Raw genomic sequence first — 18,937 nt, 5'->3', positions numbered from 1 at the left:
GTAAACATTCTAAGTCCAACCTTTTAGTCAAAGGTCAATATTTTATTCAAAGGTCAATATTTTAGTTAAAGGTCAAAACTTTAGTCAAAGTCAACTTTAGTCAAAGTCAACAAAAGTCAAACTTTCGTCAAAAGTCTTTTTAAAAACAATGGGAGATTGTTGGATACTAGTGGTTCTAGGAAGCATCCCACAAGTTACTTACGTGCTTGCATTTTTAGGGTCTTAGCACGTGACGCATTTACTTCGGTCGGATTTGTGTAATACCCGAAGCACCAACAAGGTGAGTTTACGGCCCCACTTTTATACTTTTCCTTTGGGGGAGGAAACATGCAAAACTGTTTTACTTTACTTGCTCTAAATCTTTACACAACCGTTTGGTTGCTTATAACGTAGTGTTTCTTTGCCATGGAAAGTCCTCACGAACATCGGACCGTTAACTAAGGTTAACTGGCGTGGTAAATTTAAATAGTACTATTGGGTTTGACAAACCCCACCCTGCATTATTCTCGACTGGAGGTCGAACGGGGTGTAGCTTTGACCAAACATTGTTAAGTGTTGGCAATACTTGACTTGAGGCAATAACTAGTCAGCTTCGGTCGTGATGGAAACATAACACTATGCTGCAACGAGTTAACTAAGTGTAGTTAACCATGGGCCACTTTTATTTATAAATGTTTATGAACTGATAGAGCATAACTTACTTTGAAAACCTGTGAACTCACCAACCATATGTGTTGACTCTTTTTAGCATGTTTTCCTCAGGTCACTAGCAAGAACTTGGATTAGGATAACATTGCATGCATGGACTCGCATTGGTTTAAGTTTGAAAACATTTATTTGATATTGGTTTTGCGCTTGTAGCGCCAAGAATTATTTAAACTTGTTTGGGAGATGGCTCCCGCACTTTGTTTAGCTTCCGCACTAGCACTTAAGTACTCTGAACATTTTATTTTGATTTGTTAAAACTTTTAAGACCATATAGATGTCATTTGGTGTGATTAATGTGTTCGGATCCTGGTTTGTCACCCGCCTTACGGCAAAACTCCGTTAGTGGAAATTTGGGGGTGTGACAGATTGGTATCAGGGCCATTGGTTATAGCGAACCAGGTTGCATACCATTTCATATAGGTTGCAGTCCGGTCTATAGCTTTTCATGATGCATTAGTTACACTACACATATATACATGAGATACCACTCACTCATCCCAACCCCAACCCTTGTGTCACAGTATGTCTTCGTCGTCAGCTGATCACGCTCGTGAGAAAGCACCTATCATCGCTGAGGAGAGCACACCACCTGCGTCCCCGAGACTGAAGAGGCAGCGGACCATCCCTGATGCTGGCACATCTACTGCTGAGGAGTCTTCACCCGAGCACACGTTCTTGCCTAAGCCCTAGTGCGACTGGGAATGGTACCCAGAGGTGGTGACCATGATGATTGAGAAGGAGGAGGTTCCACCCCTAGCTGTTGTAGGTCCTTCTTGCCCTACTCTACCCGCCCTGCCATGCCCTCCTGAGCGGGTGATAGCTGCACTTGTTTCTGGCCTGGATAAGGCGCAGTGTGGGAAACAGGGTATGAAGTCGGACACTGCTAAGCTAGCGCAGAAACGGAGTGGAGCCAAGCATAAGATGGATTTCTTGAGGGAGCTCTGCGATCGGATGTCAGAGATGCACTACAAGTTAACCTTTGAAGTTGAGAGGCTAGGTGAGAAGATGCAGATGCCTGCAGACAGGGTGATAGATCTGACTAACGAACTGAACATTGCTCGTAACCGTATTCGGGATCTGGAGGACCGGCTGGCACCTCCAGAGGACCCAGTGGAGGACCCTGAAGAAGACCCAGAGGAGGACCCCGAGGAGGATCCGGAGGAAGACCCCGAGGAGGAGCCCGAGCTGAGCGGGTCATCGGGAGTATCTGACGAGTGATATCGTCAGTTGGTATTCGTTTGGATTTCTTTCTTTTATGAACCTAGGTGGGAGGGTTGTACCCATCCAACAGAGGATATTTTTGAACTATGATGTTTGGATTGAATGATTGTAATCGGATTACAAGTTATCTTTTCAAGTATTGTTTTCTTAAATTGTGTTGTGATGTTCATAAATTAGTTGTTTGATTGTTATTGATGTACTAGAATTAAGGCATTAATCCGGTCTATGTTCACGACTGCGTAGGATTATGTCGGGACGTGGACGTGGCCATGGCAGGGACAGCATCAACCTCACTCCAGCAGAACTGGCGGCACTCATCAACGAGCATGTGACCGCAGCGATTGCAGCCGCCCAGATTCCGGGGCAGGCGGCAGGGGGAGCCGCAGGGTGCACCTTTAAGAACTACATGGATTGTAAACCCCATGCGTGTAAAGGCACCGAGGGGGCTGTCGGTTTGCTGCGCTGGATGGAGAAGGTAGAATCAGTGTTTGCTATATATAATTGCCCGGCTGCGAGCCAGGTGAAGTTTGCTACAGGGACTCTCGAGGAGTCAGCACTTACTTGGTGGAATACCCAAGTTCAGTTGTTGGGTCTAAATGCGGCAAATGCTATGTCATGGGAGGAATTCAAAAATCTGATCAAGACCGAGTATAGCCCGCGTGGTGAAATGCAGAAGTTAGAGCATGAGTTTTGGAATTTGCGGATGGAGGGTTCCGACATTAAGGCTTATACGACACGATCCCATGAGTTAGCGATACTGTGCCCTCAAATGGTCGATCCTGCTTATAAGAGGGTCGAAATGTATATTGACGGTTTACCTCCGCAGATCCAGAGTATGGTGACATCGGCAAATCCCGCCAACATTCACGATGCCGTCCGGTTAGCTCATAAGTTAACTAATCAAGCCGTCAAACAAGGCACTCTTCCGTCCAAGAAGTCTACTACTGGCACATCCGATAATAAACGCAAGTGGGAGAGTAGTGGCAACAACAACTCCAACAACAAGAGCACCTCTTCAGGCCACAATCAACAGAGACGGTTTGAGTCTCCTCGCAGGAACAACTACCCGAGCCAGAACCAACAACAGGGAGGATATCAGGGGAAACTCCCAAAGTGTAACAAGTGTAACTTCCATCATGCGGGGAAATGTGATAAGTACCGTTGCAGCAAGTGTGGCAGACATGGCCACGAAACCAAGTTTTGCCGAGTAGACAACCCCCAGAAACAAGCCCCACCTCAAGAGGCCCCGAAAGGGTGTTTTGAGTGTGGACAGGAGGGTCACTTTAAGAGAAACTGCCCCAAACTGAAGAATGCTGGTAACGGAGGGGCAAATGGCAATGGGAAGAATGTGGCAATGGGAAGAATGGTAACAATGGGAATGGTAACAACAGAGGTGAAGGCAGGGGAAGAGCCTTCGTTATTGGTGGTGGTTCAGGTGAGGCTTCTAACGACTCCGTAACTATTACCGGTAAATATAAAATGAATGGTTGTTATGCGTTAACTTTATTTGATATCGGGGCCGATCGAAGTTTCGTGTCAACTAAATTTTGTGAAATGGTTAATAGCACCCCATCTGCCCTAGAGTCTAACTACACTATCGAGTTAGCAGATGGTAAAACCATCCAAGTGTCCCATATTTTGAAGGGTTGTACCGTAGAATTGTCTAGTCATTTGTTTCCCATAGATCTTATGCCGATTGAACTTGGTAGCTTCGACTTAGTTATTGGGATGAATTGGTTGTCCGAGCACCAAGCCGAGGTCGTCTGTCACGAGAAGATCGTCCGCATACCTCTCCCTGGGGGAGAAACTCTCATTGTTCATGGTGAGAAAGAGAGTGTGACAGTTGGGATCATTTCCCTTATGAAGGCACAGAAGTTACTGCGTAAAGGCCATACTGCGATCTTAGCCCTAATCACCGACAAAGGTACTGACGAGGCTGTGGAGGAGGAGGTCTCAATCGACCAGATCCCTATTGTTAGAGACTTTCCTGAGGTTTTCCCCGAAGACCTACCTGGCCTTCCGCCTCACAGACAAGTGGAGTTCCAAATCGACCTGACACAAGGAGCTGTTCCTGTAGCTCGTGCACCGTATCGCCTTGCTCCGAAGCAGTTAGAGGAACTGTCCAAGCAGTTGCAAGAACTACAAGATAAGGGTTTCATACGCCCAGTTCATCCCCGTGGGGAGCTCCAGTCCTATTCGCGAAGAAGAAGGATGGAACTCTACGCATGTGTATCGACTATCGGGAACTTAATAAGGTGACGACCAAGAACCGGTATCCCTTGCCACGTATTGATGATCTGTTCGATCAGCTTCAAGGATCCAGTTACTACTCGAAGGTCGACCTTAGGTCGGGTTATCACCAACTCCGAGTTCGGGAAGAAGACATTGCGAAAACAGCGTTTCGTACTCGTTATGGCCACTATGAGTTCGCCGTTATGCCATTTGGGTTAACAAACGCCCCAGCTGTATTCATGGACCTCATGAATTATGTTTGTAAGCCTTATTTGGATAAATTCGTCATTGTGTTCATAGACGACATCTTGATATATTCGAAGACAAGGGAGGAACATGAAGAGCACTTGCGATTAATGATGGAGCTACTCATGATGGAACAACTGTATGCCAAATTATCGAAGTGCGAGTTCTGGATGCGTGAAGTAAAATTTTTGGGCCACGTTGTAAGTGGGGAGGGAATCCAAGTGGACCAGTCCAAGATTGAAGCAATCAAGGATTGGCCAAACCCGAAAACTCCCACCGAGATCCGTCAATTTCTGGGATTAGCTGGTTATTATCGCAGATTTATTGGAGGATTTTCCAAGATTGCTCAACCACTCACATCCTTAACCCGCAAGGGCATTGTGTATAAGTGGACCGAGGCACATGACACAGCATTTCAAACTCTGAAAGACAAGCTGTGTAGTGCGCCAATCCTATCACTGCCCGAAGGAGTAGAAGACTTTGTTGTTTACTGCGATGCTTCACTGCAAGGAATTGGATGTGTGCTTATGCAACGGGAAAAGGTCATCGCATATGCTTCTCGACAACTGAATACCGCTGAAAAGAACTACACGATCCATGACTTAGAACCTGGAGCCGTCATCTTTGCACTAAAAATCTGGAGGCATTACCTCTATGGAACCCAGTGTACGATCTACACTGACTATAAGAGCCTCCAGCACATATTCAAGCAGAAAGAACTGAACATGAGGCAGAGACGATGGGTCGAGTTGCTTAACGATTATGAATGTGCTATTAAGTATCATCCGGGTAAAGCCAACGTGGTGGCTGACGCCTTGAGCCGAAAAGAAACTTTGAAGCCCAGGAGGGTTAGGGCTTTACAACTAACGATTCACTCTGGTCCACCCGAAAAGATCAGGGATGCCCAGTTAGAAGCTCTGAAAGCCGAAAATTTCGATACCGAATCTTTGCGCGGTGTAGACGGGAACTCAGAGGTTAAGTCGGATGGCATTCGGTATTACCATGATCGAATTTGGGTACCGCGTTATGGGGATCTAAGAACACTGGTCATGGACGAAGCACACAAATCCCGATACTCAGTACATCCGGGATCAGATAAGATGTACCATGACTTAAAAGAGCTATACTGGTGGCCGAGTATGAAAGAGGAAATTGCTGGGTACGTGGCTAAGTGTCTGACATGTGCCAAAGTGAAAGCAGAACATAGGAAACCGCCGGGATTACTTCAACAACCCGAAATTCCTATGGGGAAATGGGAACAGATATCCATGGATTTCATATCCAAACTACCCAAGACACCCAGCGGTTGCGACATGATTTGGGTTATAGTGGATCGATTGACCAAATCCGCACATTTTCTAGCCATCCGGGAAGCGGACAAGACGGATAGGCTGGCTCGCATTTACATTAAAGAAATCGTTTCCCGTCATGGTGTGCCGATATCGATTATTTCGGACCGTGATGCTAGGTTTACCTCAAAGTTTTGGAAATCGTTGCAAAAGTCGTTGGGTACACGACTGGATATGAGCACGGCTTATCATCCACAAACAGACGGTCAGAGCGAGCGAACAATACAAACATTGGAGGATATGTTAAGGGCGTGCATCATCGATTTTGGGAGCAGTTGGGAGACGCACTTGCCTTTGGTTGAGTTCTCTTACAATAACAGTTACCATACGAGCATACAAGCAGCCCCTTTTGAAGCTCTGTATGGATGTAAATGCCGATCACCACTCTGATGGGCGAAAGTGGGTGAGAGCCAACTAACTGGCCCTGAAATAGTTCATGAAACGACGGAGAGGATAGTTCAGATCCGAAACCGTATGGCAGCAGCACGTGATCGTCAGAAAAGTTATGCTGATAAGCGTAGAAGGCCTTTGGAATTTGAAGTCGGGGACAAAATTTTATTAAAAGTGGCACCATGGAAGGGTGTCATTCGTTTCGGAAAACGGGGAAAGTTGAGCCCGCGTTACGTAGGGCCATTCGAAATCGTGGAACGAATCGGTCCAGTGGCTTATAGGTTGGACTTACCGGAACAACTCCGCGGGGTACATAACGTCTTCCACGTATCAAATCTTAAAAAGTGTTTGGCTGACGAAAACTTGATAGTTCCTTTGGAGGAACTAGAAGTGGACGAACAGTTACGTTTCATCGAAGAGCCGGTGGAAATCATGGATCAGGACGTAAAGACCCGTAGGCACAGTAAAACTCCTATCGTTCGCGTTCGTTGGAACTCTAAGCTTGGACCAGAGTTCACATGGGAGCGCAAAGACCAGATGAAAGAAAAGTATCCGCACCTATTCAAACCTGAAGCCAAACCATAGGTACGATTTAAATTTTCGGGATGAAAATTCTTTTAACAAGGGGATGATGTGACAAACCTAAAATTTTTCTTTTCTATCCCTTTCATGTCCCAGTCTAGTGGTGACATCACATTAATTTTCGGGACGAAAATTCTTTCAACAAGGGGATGATGTGACATCCGGCATTTTTAGGTTAACTCTGTTAACTAAACCCAGTTAAATCCTGTTGACTATGTCTATAAACTCAGTTAGTTCTGTTAACTATGAGTATGAACTCTTGTACATGTGATGTCATGTATGCGTATATTTAAGTCAACGTGTCATTGGTGACTTAAACAAGGATAAGTGATTAATTATAACTAGGATAATAAACTCGTCTTGCATGTTATAATAAACATGTCATATAACATGTATGATAAGTATAATGTGCTATGTGATTAATATGTTATATTATGGTTAATAACATGATGATGTGATTGTAAGTAAGCTAAATGATTAAATAGGTTATACTGTATGTCATGTAACATGTTTATTATTTAAATGGAACCTTAGGTTATGTTACATAGGAAATGTTTATTAAAATATGTAGCATGTCACACATGAGTTAATAAAAGTTAACCTAAGTAATTTTATTCCTTAAATCAATCATAAAGGGTTGTTAATAACAAGGAGGTTACAACTATTGGATGCCAACACCTTTTCCTTTCCCTTTTCCTCTCTCTTTGGCCGTGATACTCACACACACACACATACTCTCATTTTCTTTCATACAAACAATCATCTTCAAGTAATTTCTCCATAACACAAGAGTTGGTGATTTTGGTAAACAAGGGTTTAAGCATTTTATCAAGCAAAGTGAGTAGATTATTATGTTTATATGTTTCTTTTTCTTTTAATTCATATGAACCTTGTATCCAAATGGTTGGATCATGAAAGGAGATGATCAAAGTTTGACAAGTAAAAAGGATTTTTGTATGTGTCTTGATTAGTATTTTTGAGTCTTTTATAAATACATGTGTTTTTACTTTTCTTATGAAATCAAATGGATAAAAATAAGACATGAAATTTGATTGAGTAAGAATGATCCTTGATGATTTAGAATCATAATGATGTAAAAGTTATGATTTGTAGTTGATTGTGGTTAAAACTGTTTATTGGCAGATTAGATGTTACGGATTTGGATTGTTGATAACTTGATGATATGTTTGAGTTTTTGATCGATTTTTTATTCTATGAACATGTACTTTGAATCTAGTTTTCAGAAAGTCCGAAATCTTAATTTTTGGACACTGTTTGAATACTTTTTATTAATTTACAAATTCAGGATGCAAAACTAAATTAGAGAAAATAATTCTGAGTTGAGTTGTAAATTTCATAACTTGATGATAAAAATAGATATGGATATAATTCTACTTTTAGGATGTTGTAAATAGAATTAGGAATCTAGTCCAATTGGTCTTGCATCAATTGGACAAATATGGAATTTTTGACAAATTTTTGATTACTGTTGTGTTGTTGTAGAAATATAAATCATGTTGTTGTAGTATATGAATATTCTGGACGAATTGGTAAATCCAATATTTTAGTTAAGTCCAACCTTTTAGTCAAAGGTCAATATTTTAGTCAAAGGTCAATATTTTAGTTAAAGGTCAAAACTTTAGTCAAAGTCAACTTTAGTCAAAGTCAACAAAAGCCAAACTTTCGTCAAAAGTCTTTTTAAAAACAATGGGAGATTGTTGGATACTAGTGGTTCTAGGAACCATCCCACAAGTTACTTACGTGCTTGCATTTTTAGGGTCTTAGCACGTGACGCATTTACTTCGGTCGGATTTGTGTTGACTAAGTGTAGTTAACCATGGGCCACTTTTATTTATAAATGTTTATGAACTGATAGAGCATAACTTACTTTGAAAACCTGTGAACTCACCAACCATATGTGTTGACTCTTTTTAGCATGTTTTCCTCAGGTCACTAGCAAGCACTTGGATTAGGATAACATTGCATGCATGGACTCGCATTGGTTTAAGTTTGAAAACATTTATTTGATATTGGTTTTGCGCTTGTAGCGCCATGAATTATTTAAACTTGTTTGGGAGATGGCTCCCGCACTTTGTTTAGCTTCCGCACTAGCACTTAAGTACTCTGAACATTTTATTTTGATTTGTTAAAACTTTTAAGACCATATAGATGTCGTTTGGTGTGATTAATGTGTTCGGATCCTGGTTTGTCACCCGCCTTACGGTAAAACTCCGTTAGTGGAAATTTGGGGGTGTGACAGATAATGTAGCAGAAGGCCTTGGTATCTCAGATAACACCATTTGAGGGATTAAACCAAGCCTCTCATGGGACACCAACGTCGTTGTCAATGTAAGCATCGGAGTGCTAGTAGTTGGCGGCACTACCGAGCGTTGAGGCGTAGATTGACGTGGTGGTGGTACACCAATAATCACCCCAGCCCCAGTTGACACACGTCGTTTCTTCGATGGCTCTCCAGTTGCCACTGCTTTCCCTTTCCTCTTTCGTTCTTGTTGAGCTGCAATGGTGGCAGCTAACGCAGCATTTACTGCCTCTTGTTGCTCTTGAAAGGCAGCATTACTAGCTCCACCATCACCATCATTACCATCATCATTTCCATCATCATCGTTCCCACCTTCTCCCCCTTCAAGCTCAGAATCCGAGTCATCGTGGATCCAGCGTTCATTAGGAGGACATACATAATTAGGATTAATCATATGACCAATCATTCGTTTATTCTTTGGCGTCTCCTTTCTATAAACCAACATCCTATGTACAGTATCAGCTTTCATGGGTTCCATAGGAAACACATCATTTACCTGAGTTTGATCAATGACTAAATTGGGAATTAAGTCTTAAATGAGCAGTTGTAGAAACGGAGGATACATCAAAAATTTCTTCTTTTGAAGTGTTTGTTGAACTTGTTCTTTCAGATGATCATAGACTAGCTCAGAGTAGTTATACGGCTTGTTGAGAATAAGAGCAACAAAAGCTGACTGTATACTACTTCTACATTCGTCAAATCCACCACATCGACCACTCATACAATGAATTAAAACATGAAGAAGATACTTGTATGGTGGGCATAAACCATTCTTGTCCAACATAGACTTATCAATATTACCACTATAACGTAGACGAGTAAACAAACCCTTGATCAACTGCTTGTCAAATTCACTCGGGTTGTCATCGTTGTCATCAAATTGAAGCACACGGCGAACCACTCCCACATCAATTGTAATTGCAGTTTGACAAATTGTGGCTCGAATATGATTTTCCGCCTCAACAAACTCAGCAGTATCCCAAAACTGCCTAATAATACTTAGAGACACTCTGGGTCAAGCAGTGATTGCATAACGTATCACTGAATGTCTTAAGAACGCTAACATGTCTCCGAATACGTCAACGTCAGCAATATCTTGATCAATATACGCACAGATGTTGTGTTTCATGTCATATGGTAATAGAATAACATCCTCCTGTTGTTCTTGTTGCCCTTGATCAGCAACCGGTGGATCTGGATTTACTTGATCAGCCATTTGAACTGTATAAATATAAAGGAATGTAAAGATCTTGTCGCCATGAAGATGTCATATATATTTAGGACATATAAATATCTATTTATTATAAATTGTGTATTTAATTTCATATGATATGTGTAATTAATTTATTTACGTGTTTAGACGGTTGATATACTTTATTTCATTTAAATATTAATTTTAAATTTAATTAAATAATTAAAAATGAATGTCATTCGTGTAGATATTACTCTGATTCGTTACCATCCAGTAATGAATCAAGCGATTCGCTATCAGGTAAATAAGTTAACGAAAGAGACACAGCGAATCAACTATGTAAGTTTAACGAACTGAAGTCTAGTTTGTTACAATCTAATAACAATAACATATCTCAGATATGTGAATAATCGATCAATACATTAACTATATATCTAGCTCATACTTACCTTAGATTCAGTGTTATATATGTTTATGTATTATCAGTATAATGTTATAATGTTAGGATGAAGAATTGAGAGAGAATCTGGACAGGGGTTCGTTAATTAACTCAAAACTTAAATTAAACGTGAACAACGTTCACTATATATAGAAGATAGGTCTGGTTCGCTAACATCCCCTAGCGAACCAGACGCTACTTCGTTACATACATAAATCTGACGAAGCACCCCTGATTCGTTAACATTTCCTAACGAATCAGGAGAGAATAAGCTTAAGTCTTAGTTCGCTAACATCCCCTAGCGAACTAGACCTTACATATAACGAACTAGACAATAATTAACCTAATTATTACATTAAATATAAAACAAATATGTTAACGATAATTACAAAGACTCAAGACGCAAAACCGTGCACTAACGGAATGAAATGGAAATTTGAAAATATTTTTTATTTTTAATTAAAAATATTTTTTTAGGAGTTTTTAAGTATTCACTTCAAGGATGAGTTTTCTCTTGATCATCTTCCTATATATATATACATATATATAGGAGGGTTATTTTGAGAACTTTAATGAGTTGTAAAAATTTTAAAAACTCAATATGGACCACATATTTAATTAAATGAGTATGGAATATGTGGCTGAGAATAAATGTTATTAAAAAATGATTTAGGAGAGAGAATAAATATTTTTAATGATTACACAAGTTTAAATGTTAGGTTACACATGTGTTAAGTCGATTCAGTGTGTAAAAAATACCACAAATTTTTTTACGTGACTTACACTTACGTATTACATGTGTGTAAAAAAAATTTGAAAAAAGAATTGTTACCTTGAGTTCTTAAAACTCAAAGTGATTCTCAAAAAAATCAATCACACACACACACACACACACATATATATATATATATATATATATATATATATATATATATATATATATATATATATATATATTTGGGAATGATATTTTAAAAATTTGATGAGTTGAAGAAATTTCAGAACTCAATATGGACCACACAAAATTTAAATAGATATATAATATGTGATTAAGATTAAGTCTGATTAAAAAATAAATTGTAAGAGAGAATAAAGATGTGTGATGATTACGCTAATGTGAATGTAAGTTACATGTGTAAAAAGTCGATTCGGTGTGTAAAAAAATTCTGTATTTTTTTATGTATATGTAACCTACATATTACATATATGTAAAAACAGTTCAAAAAAAATTTGTTACGTTGAGTTCTTAAAACTCAAAGTGGTTCTCAAAAGAAATCAACTACATATATATATAGGAGTGTTATTTAAAAACAAGTAGTTCCATGTAAAGATTATGAATAAATCATAGTCATTGAATCATGTTAATCAATAGTTGAGATTTAAGATTACCAAAAACCGACATAGTTTTCCAAAATTGTTCTTTCACCATAGGTTGTAATGTCACATGTCAAAAATCTAAAAATCTATTAGTTCTTACCATTCATAGGATATTTACTTTATTTTTAATTGTACCCTTATATATATATATATATATATATATATATATACATATGGTGAGAAACATAAGAGAACCTTTTGAAATTGAGAACTTTGAGAACCATTTTAAGCCACAAAAAAACCTCTTAAAGAATATTTTAAAAATTATAAAATGGAAAAAAAGACGATTTTAAAAAAGTAAAAAAAGCCAACCATTTTTTATTTTTCATCCCGATTTCATAAAAAAACCGCCTAACTATACACATATGTATATTTGTATTTAATCTCGATTTACATAGTGTACACATATATACATTATCATTTATCATAACTATTCATATGTATATAAAAAATAACATGTATAAAATTATAAATTAAGCATTATACATATGTATGTAATTTTGCTAAACCGATATTATAAAAAAATTATAAAACCGTGATGAAAAGTAAATTTTTTGGTTTTTTTTATTTTTTTTATTTTCTCGTTTTTTTTTTATTTTATATTTTTTTTCTTTTTTTTAAATAGAGTTTTTTATGGTCCAAAATGGTTCTCAAAGTTCTCAGTTTTAAAATGGTTCTCACATGATCCTAATCATACACACACACACACACACATATATATATATATATAGAGAGAGAAGATGGTTCAGGCGATAAATGGTTTTACTGCGAGAAGTGCGAGAAATGAATCTGGGTCATTGATTTTCTTTGATCTATGGTCAATTAAAATGGCAATATTGTAAATGCTTAAAGGGCGGTTTTATATTTTATTAGAAGAACTAGCTTTTGAACCCGTGTATTACACGGGATTTGTCAAATAATAGAAATAAAAGATCCATTATTTGAGGGAAATGAACAAAATTAAAGGTTAAAAGAAAATAATATATATAGTACAAACAATAAGAAGTCTAGAATCTCAAATTTATAAATTCAATTTTTTTATATACAACATTTGCAAAATTGTTTTGACCAAATAACTCGTGGATAACTATGATGAATGAAATGAGAAATTAATTAAAAGGGAAATTATAACCCATTTCTCAAAAATTGTTTTGTCTCATGGCCCATAGATATGTATGATAAATAAGATGAGAAATAGAGAATTAGAAATGAAATTAAAACTCATTTGTCAAGATTATTTTGACACAAGACTAATGGATAGTTATGATGAATTAGATGAGAGATTAAAGAATTAGAAGAAAATATATAACCCATATGCCAATATGGTTTTACTCCATAACCCATCGATAGGTAAGATGAATGAGAAGAGAGATTAGGCCAAGAATGAATATAGGATTGCCACATCATCCTCATTATTTTCTTTTATTAGTATAGTTATATTCGTTTTGGAAACAATCATTAATTAGCTCTTTATTTGATTTATTTCAATGCTTAATTTAAAAGATATTTTTATATTTTGTTTGTAGAAAAACAATTTTGTTATAATTTTTTTTAATTCTTGTGATTTTACTATTTTCATATTCATATATTTTGTTGTTTGATTATACCTAGTTAATTTGATATAATCCTATACACATGGGTAAATATTTGTGGGGTGGGGGGTTGTTATATATATATATATATATATATATATATATATATATATATATATATATATATATATAAGTTCAAGAAAGAAATCAAATTATTGCAAGAAATGAGAGAAATGAATATGAGCCACTAGTTTTATTTTAGGTTTTAAATATTTAAAAATAAATAAAAAAGATGTTAATGCAACAATAAATGCATTTCCTTTCTCCAATTAATACAACTAATATAACCATAATAAATATCTCTAATTAATATATGTAACTAATTTAACTATAATAATTAAAAAGATAAAAACACTAATTTAGTTTTATTTTTTATTTACACATTCTTCATTTTATTCAACATAAATACAATTTATTCATATAGTACTATTTCTTTATATTAAAAAAATAATTTCCACTCAATATATTAGCATATATCAACGTATTTAAGTTCGATAAATATACAACCTACACAAAGTTATATAACCTACACTAGTTTTGAGCAATAAAAACGTATAATCTACACAAAGTTAAATAAATATAAAACCTACACAAAGTTATATAACATACACAAAGTTATATAACCTACACTTGTTTTGAACAAGTGTAGATAATCTACACAAAGTTAAAATTTTCGTGTGTAGGTGTTTTTTGTGTGTAAGTTATATGTTTTCGTGTGCGTGTGAATTTTATTGATGATGAATTTTGTGTGTAGGTTAAATGTTTTTCGTGTGTAGGTTATATGCTGTTTTATTCTTAGAACAAGTGTAGATTATACGTTTTTATGTAGGTTGTATGTTTTTTGTTGATATCTAATGCAAACACATGTAAAATTATTTTTTGGTACTATTCATCATAATGTAAGTATGTGTTGATGGATATTAATATATTGAGGTGGAAGAAATTAGTTTTTGATATAAAGAAATTTTAATTTATGAATAAATTATACGTGTGTAGGATAAAAATTCAAGAAACAAAAAGTAAGTTATAAAAATAAACGGGTTCTTAATATTTTATAATTATAATAATTTATTTAGTTATATTAATTAAATAAATAAGTATTATGGTTTATTAGTTATATTAATTGAAGAAAGAGAATAATTAATAGTTTCTTTATTTAACTTTAATCATTTAAAACTTAAAACAAAACTAGTTGTTCATATTCATTTCTTGCAATAATATCATTTCTCTCTTGAGCCATCCCCTGTATATATATATATATATATATATATATATATATATATATATATATATATATATTATCCTACTCATATTTGATGAATTCCTACACTTAGTTGGTAAATATGTGTACGAGTAACTCAAAAACATCTATGAGGATTTAAGACATTTGTTGTAATTGATAACAAAAATATCAAAGGAATGTTTGACGCAATAAAATGTAGATATCCCAACTGGATTTATTAACCTTCATAAATGAAAATGTCTAATACACAAAAACTATAAAATTCACACACATACTTAACACTCGTAAGCAATCACCACACTCTTATAGTTTACAAACATACAAAGAAACAATGTTTCCTACACATCCACTAGTTATACACATATTTAAAAATTCTACATAATTATTACAAAAAAAATATAATTATTACATTTGGATTTAGCAACCAAACTATATAGAGAAAATTTTAATTACGTAGGCTGCTAAAAATTTGTGTAGGTTTATCTTAATATAGTTCTCCTGATAAATATTGGTTGTTAAAAGTTTGTGTAGGTATTTGTATATTAATAATGTATATATTACTTGATGTTAAAAGTATATTAATAATACAAAAAGTGGGAGGGATTTAAAATGTAGACGACACAATCATGGTTTTGGAAGCACACACAATGGAGTGAGAGTGAAGCATAGAAGCATGCATGATGCGTTAAATGTCATGTGTGTAAAGGTTGTTACAATTTATTTCAAGTACTAATTAAACATGTTCTCTTTAGGAACAAACTTCCTTGCAACGTCTGTCTCGTGTAATCATCACCCACATTCTTAGTGGTATAACGGATGTAGCTATCATCATAAAACCTTCAAAAAGAAAACACAAACTCAACATTATTTTAATATAATTTCTTACAAATATATATTACTTAAGAATTTTACATTAAATTGCTAAAGAACCTTCAAAAAAGAAAACACAAACTCAACAACCTTCCTTGAAATCTGTTAACTTTTGTAAAAATATTCAAATCCTTTTACTAAAAACTTTTTGATATATACAATAGAGAAACAAATTCTTTACCACTACACCATAGCTTGTTTTGTGTATAAGTTCACTCTAATATTTTATATAAACGTTTTATTAAAAATCTGAAACTCAATGAATTCCCATAAACTCATATCCAACATACTATATCCGCCCTTGAACTCAACAACCTTCCTTGAAATCTGTTAACTTTTTTAAAAATATTCAAATCCTTTTACTAAGAACTTTTTGATATATATTTTTATTTTTCTGTTATTATCCACTCTTTGTTAATTATCTAAGTTTATACATTCTATTTAAATAAATTAGACAATGCCACATACTAGAGAGATGTCTTTGTTATATTATAAAACTAAATATTTTTTCGTATCTAACAATATGAATTTTATAACAAAAAGTTAATAGCAAATATATTAAATGTCGATCTCTCGAGCTCTCTTGTTAAATGATAAAACAATTCTCTTTAAAAATAATATAACTAGTAACTTATTTAGCATTGTATTCTTAAAATAAGTAGTGAAAGTGAATACTTTGTCATTGAAAAAACGCCTTTTTATGTTATTTGTTTTTAAAAAAACTAAAAACAAAAAAACAAATTTAATAATAAATCTGATTTTTCAAATTTTATACTTAATATTTCTAAGTAATCGAAATAAACATAATATACAGAGGAGGTGGAAAGGGTGTGAATCCTATCTGTTGTCCCAACAGATCTTGAATTATTTCTCCAAGTCGTTACACGTGCCTACGGTCATCCTATGGGCCTTTATATATCATATCATGCCGGCTTATTTTTGTTCCAGCACACCGCCTCCAATGCTTGTAGTTTTTAACTTTTTATTATAAGGCAACAAGCTACACACATTAAACAGGTGATTAGTAATGTGTTAACGACATTAAGTATAATTACATTATATGTGTTAATTACATCCTAGGGAATATAACGAGAAATGTACGATCTCTCAGTGCTAGAATTATTGGGCGTTAAGGATCATCATTATCAGAAAGTCGAATACACGCCCCTTCTTCCAATATTCTTCCGGTTCCGGTTATAAATGTGATCATGGTGGTAAAATAAAGGAACATCAACAGTTATAATATATTAATATGGTATGAAAAGGAACTAACTGTTTGTTTTAATTGGGAGGAAAGTATGATGCTTGGATTTTGTACGTTATGAGTGACATGTGATTTGCATAATCATCCACATGTCCAACATATAAATGCATATGTAAGATTATCTAAAAATGAAATATGCATCCGCAATTGACCAGAGGAGTAGATTCAATGTTTTTATATTTATGGCTTCTCTATAAAAAGTTTTATGTATTCACTCTTTGAAAAGTTTATTGGAGATAAAAAATAATTAGAAAATAGTGATGGAATACTGTTAATAATTTCACTACTAAAGGTTCGCTATGTTAATAATTTTACGTCTAGTTATGTCAACTTTATGAGTTACCCAACATCAAATAGATCAAAAGCACAAGTGGTAACAAAAAAAGTTGACTAGTTTACCTCAAAACACAAGTGGTAATAAAAACAGTTATCAAAATATAAAAGTGACCAAAACATATATATGCACAGTCAGTGCTAATGTAAGAACGTAAATTATGACTTTAGTATATATATTAACTTTTTGTTATTTTACGAAGGTTTAAGAAGATTATTATAGTCAAAACTCTAAAAACGAGAATACAATTTGTAATAAAACCTCGTATAGTTTTAAAAGAAGAGAAGCACGGTATGAATAATATATATATATATATATATATATATATATATAATAGATTGAAAAGACAAAACGCTACAAAAGTTAGGATAAAGTTACATATAGCATGGGACCAAAATAGCCATGCGTGTGACCACCATAAATGGAGTCATTCCATGTGGTGCAACTAAAACCATTGAACCAATTGACCTCCAAGTGGTAAGTGAGGGTTTTGGCATTAAAGAAAAGAATGGTACCAAAAGAGACTTTGTGAGACTAACAGAAAGAAAGCTGAACTTAATTGGTGGGAACATATATAAGGATTGGTCAAATGGGAAATATAAATATACCATTCCGGTTTCCAATTTATCCAAGCATATTTGGTTAAAAGGTGTAACTTAAAAAGTTTATTTGGTTTATATGAAAGAATATTCATTTCTCGTGGACCACAATCTATTACATAAAATTTTACGCGTATATGAAATATAGTGATAACACTTACAATTACAATTGTAATTATGGACAATGATGAAGAAATATGCCACAATGTTTCGCACTTAAACATGTTAAGAACTTATTAGAACCGATCCATCAACATTTAAAAAGTGAAGATTGTAAACTGGTTAAATTTATATCAATCAATCAATCAATCATACCCAGTGAAGTCCCATCAATAGCATAGCTATAAGTAGGGTCTGGGAAGGGTGGGATATAGGCACACCGTACCTCTATCCACATGGATAAAGAGGTGGCTTCCAGAGAGACCATCAGCTCTAAAGTACATGTGTATGAAACAATACAGAGGAAATCAGAGTTCGATAGTAATAATAATAATAATAATGTTTATGTAGAGAAAATATTATTATGGTGTGTGACTAAAATAAGGTAAATAGAAGCCCTAAGGTATTCCTTTCTCCCTAAAAATCCTTAACTTTAATTCTACTTCTCCAAGAATTCTTATCCTCAACCATGTCCTCTAAGAGGTTTAGGTCTATCAAATCATGCTTAATCCTCTCATCTCAAGTCAATTTAGGTCGTCCTCTACCACTTCTCTCCCCTATAGTAATGTTTTCTATACTTTTAAATGTTATTTCAATGTCTGAAAGATAACTCAGTATTTCGTTTAATGTTGTTTATTATTGTTAGTTGTGTGTGTCTAAGAGTAAATTTGGAAATTGGCTTTATTACAAATTGTTTATTAATGTGGTTTTATTACAAATTGTATTCTTGTGTTTAATGTTTTCTACGGATCTAACAATTAAATTTATATACTTTTAAATGTTATTTCAATGTTTGACAGATAACTCTGTATTTCGTTGA

At 35.1% G+C, this 18,937-nt stretch overlaps 1 protein-coding gene across 1 annotated transcript; it reads left to right on the top strand.

Annotated features, from left to right (window-relative positions):
• Positions 1 to 3,483: 3,483 nt before the first annotated feature.
• Positions 3,484 to 18,937, top strand: LOC143608495 (uncharacterized). The gene is made up of 2 exons (XM_077083513.1): positions 3,484 to 4,081; positions 18,918 to 18,937. Exons 1-2 carry the CDS (start codon positions 3,484 to 3,486, stop codon positions 18,935 to 18,937), a joined length of 618 nt encoding a protein of 205 aa, XP_076939628.1.

This window comes from Bidens hawaiensis, unplaced genomic scaffold (assembly GCF_021521415.1).
Source record: "Bidens hawaiensis isolate Kalapana, Puna unplaced genomic scaffold, B.hawaiensis_p1.1 tig00419376_1, whole genome shotgun sequence".
NCBI lineage: Eukaryota > Viridiplantae > Streptophyta > Magnoliopsida > Asterales > Asteraceae > Bidens > Bidens hawaiensis.
Note: the sequence above shows the minus strand (reverse complement) of the source record. Positions and strands in the feature narration are given on the sequence as shown.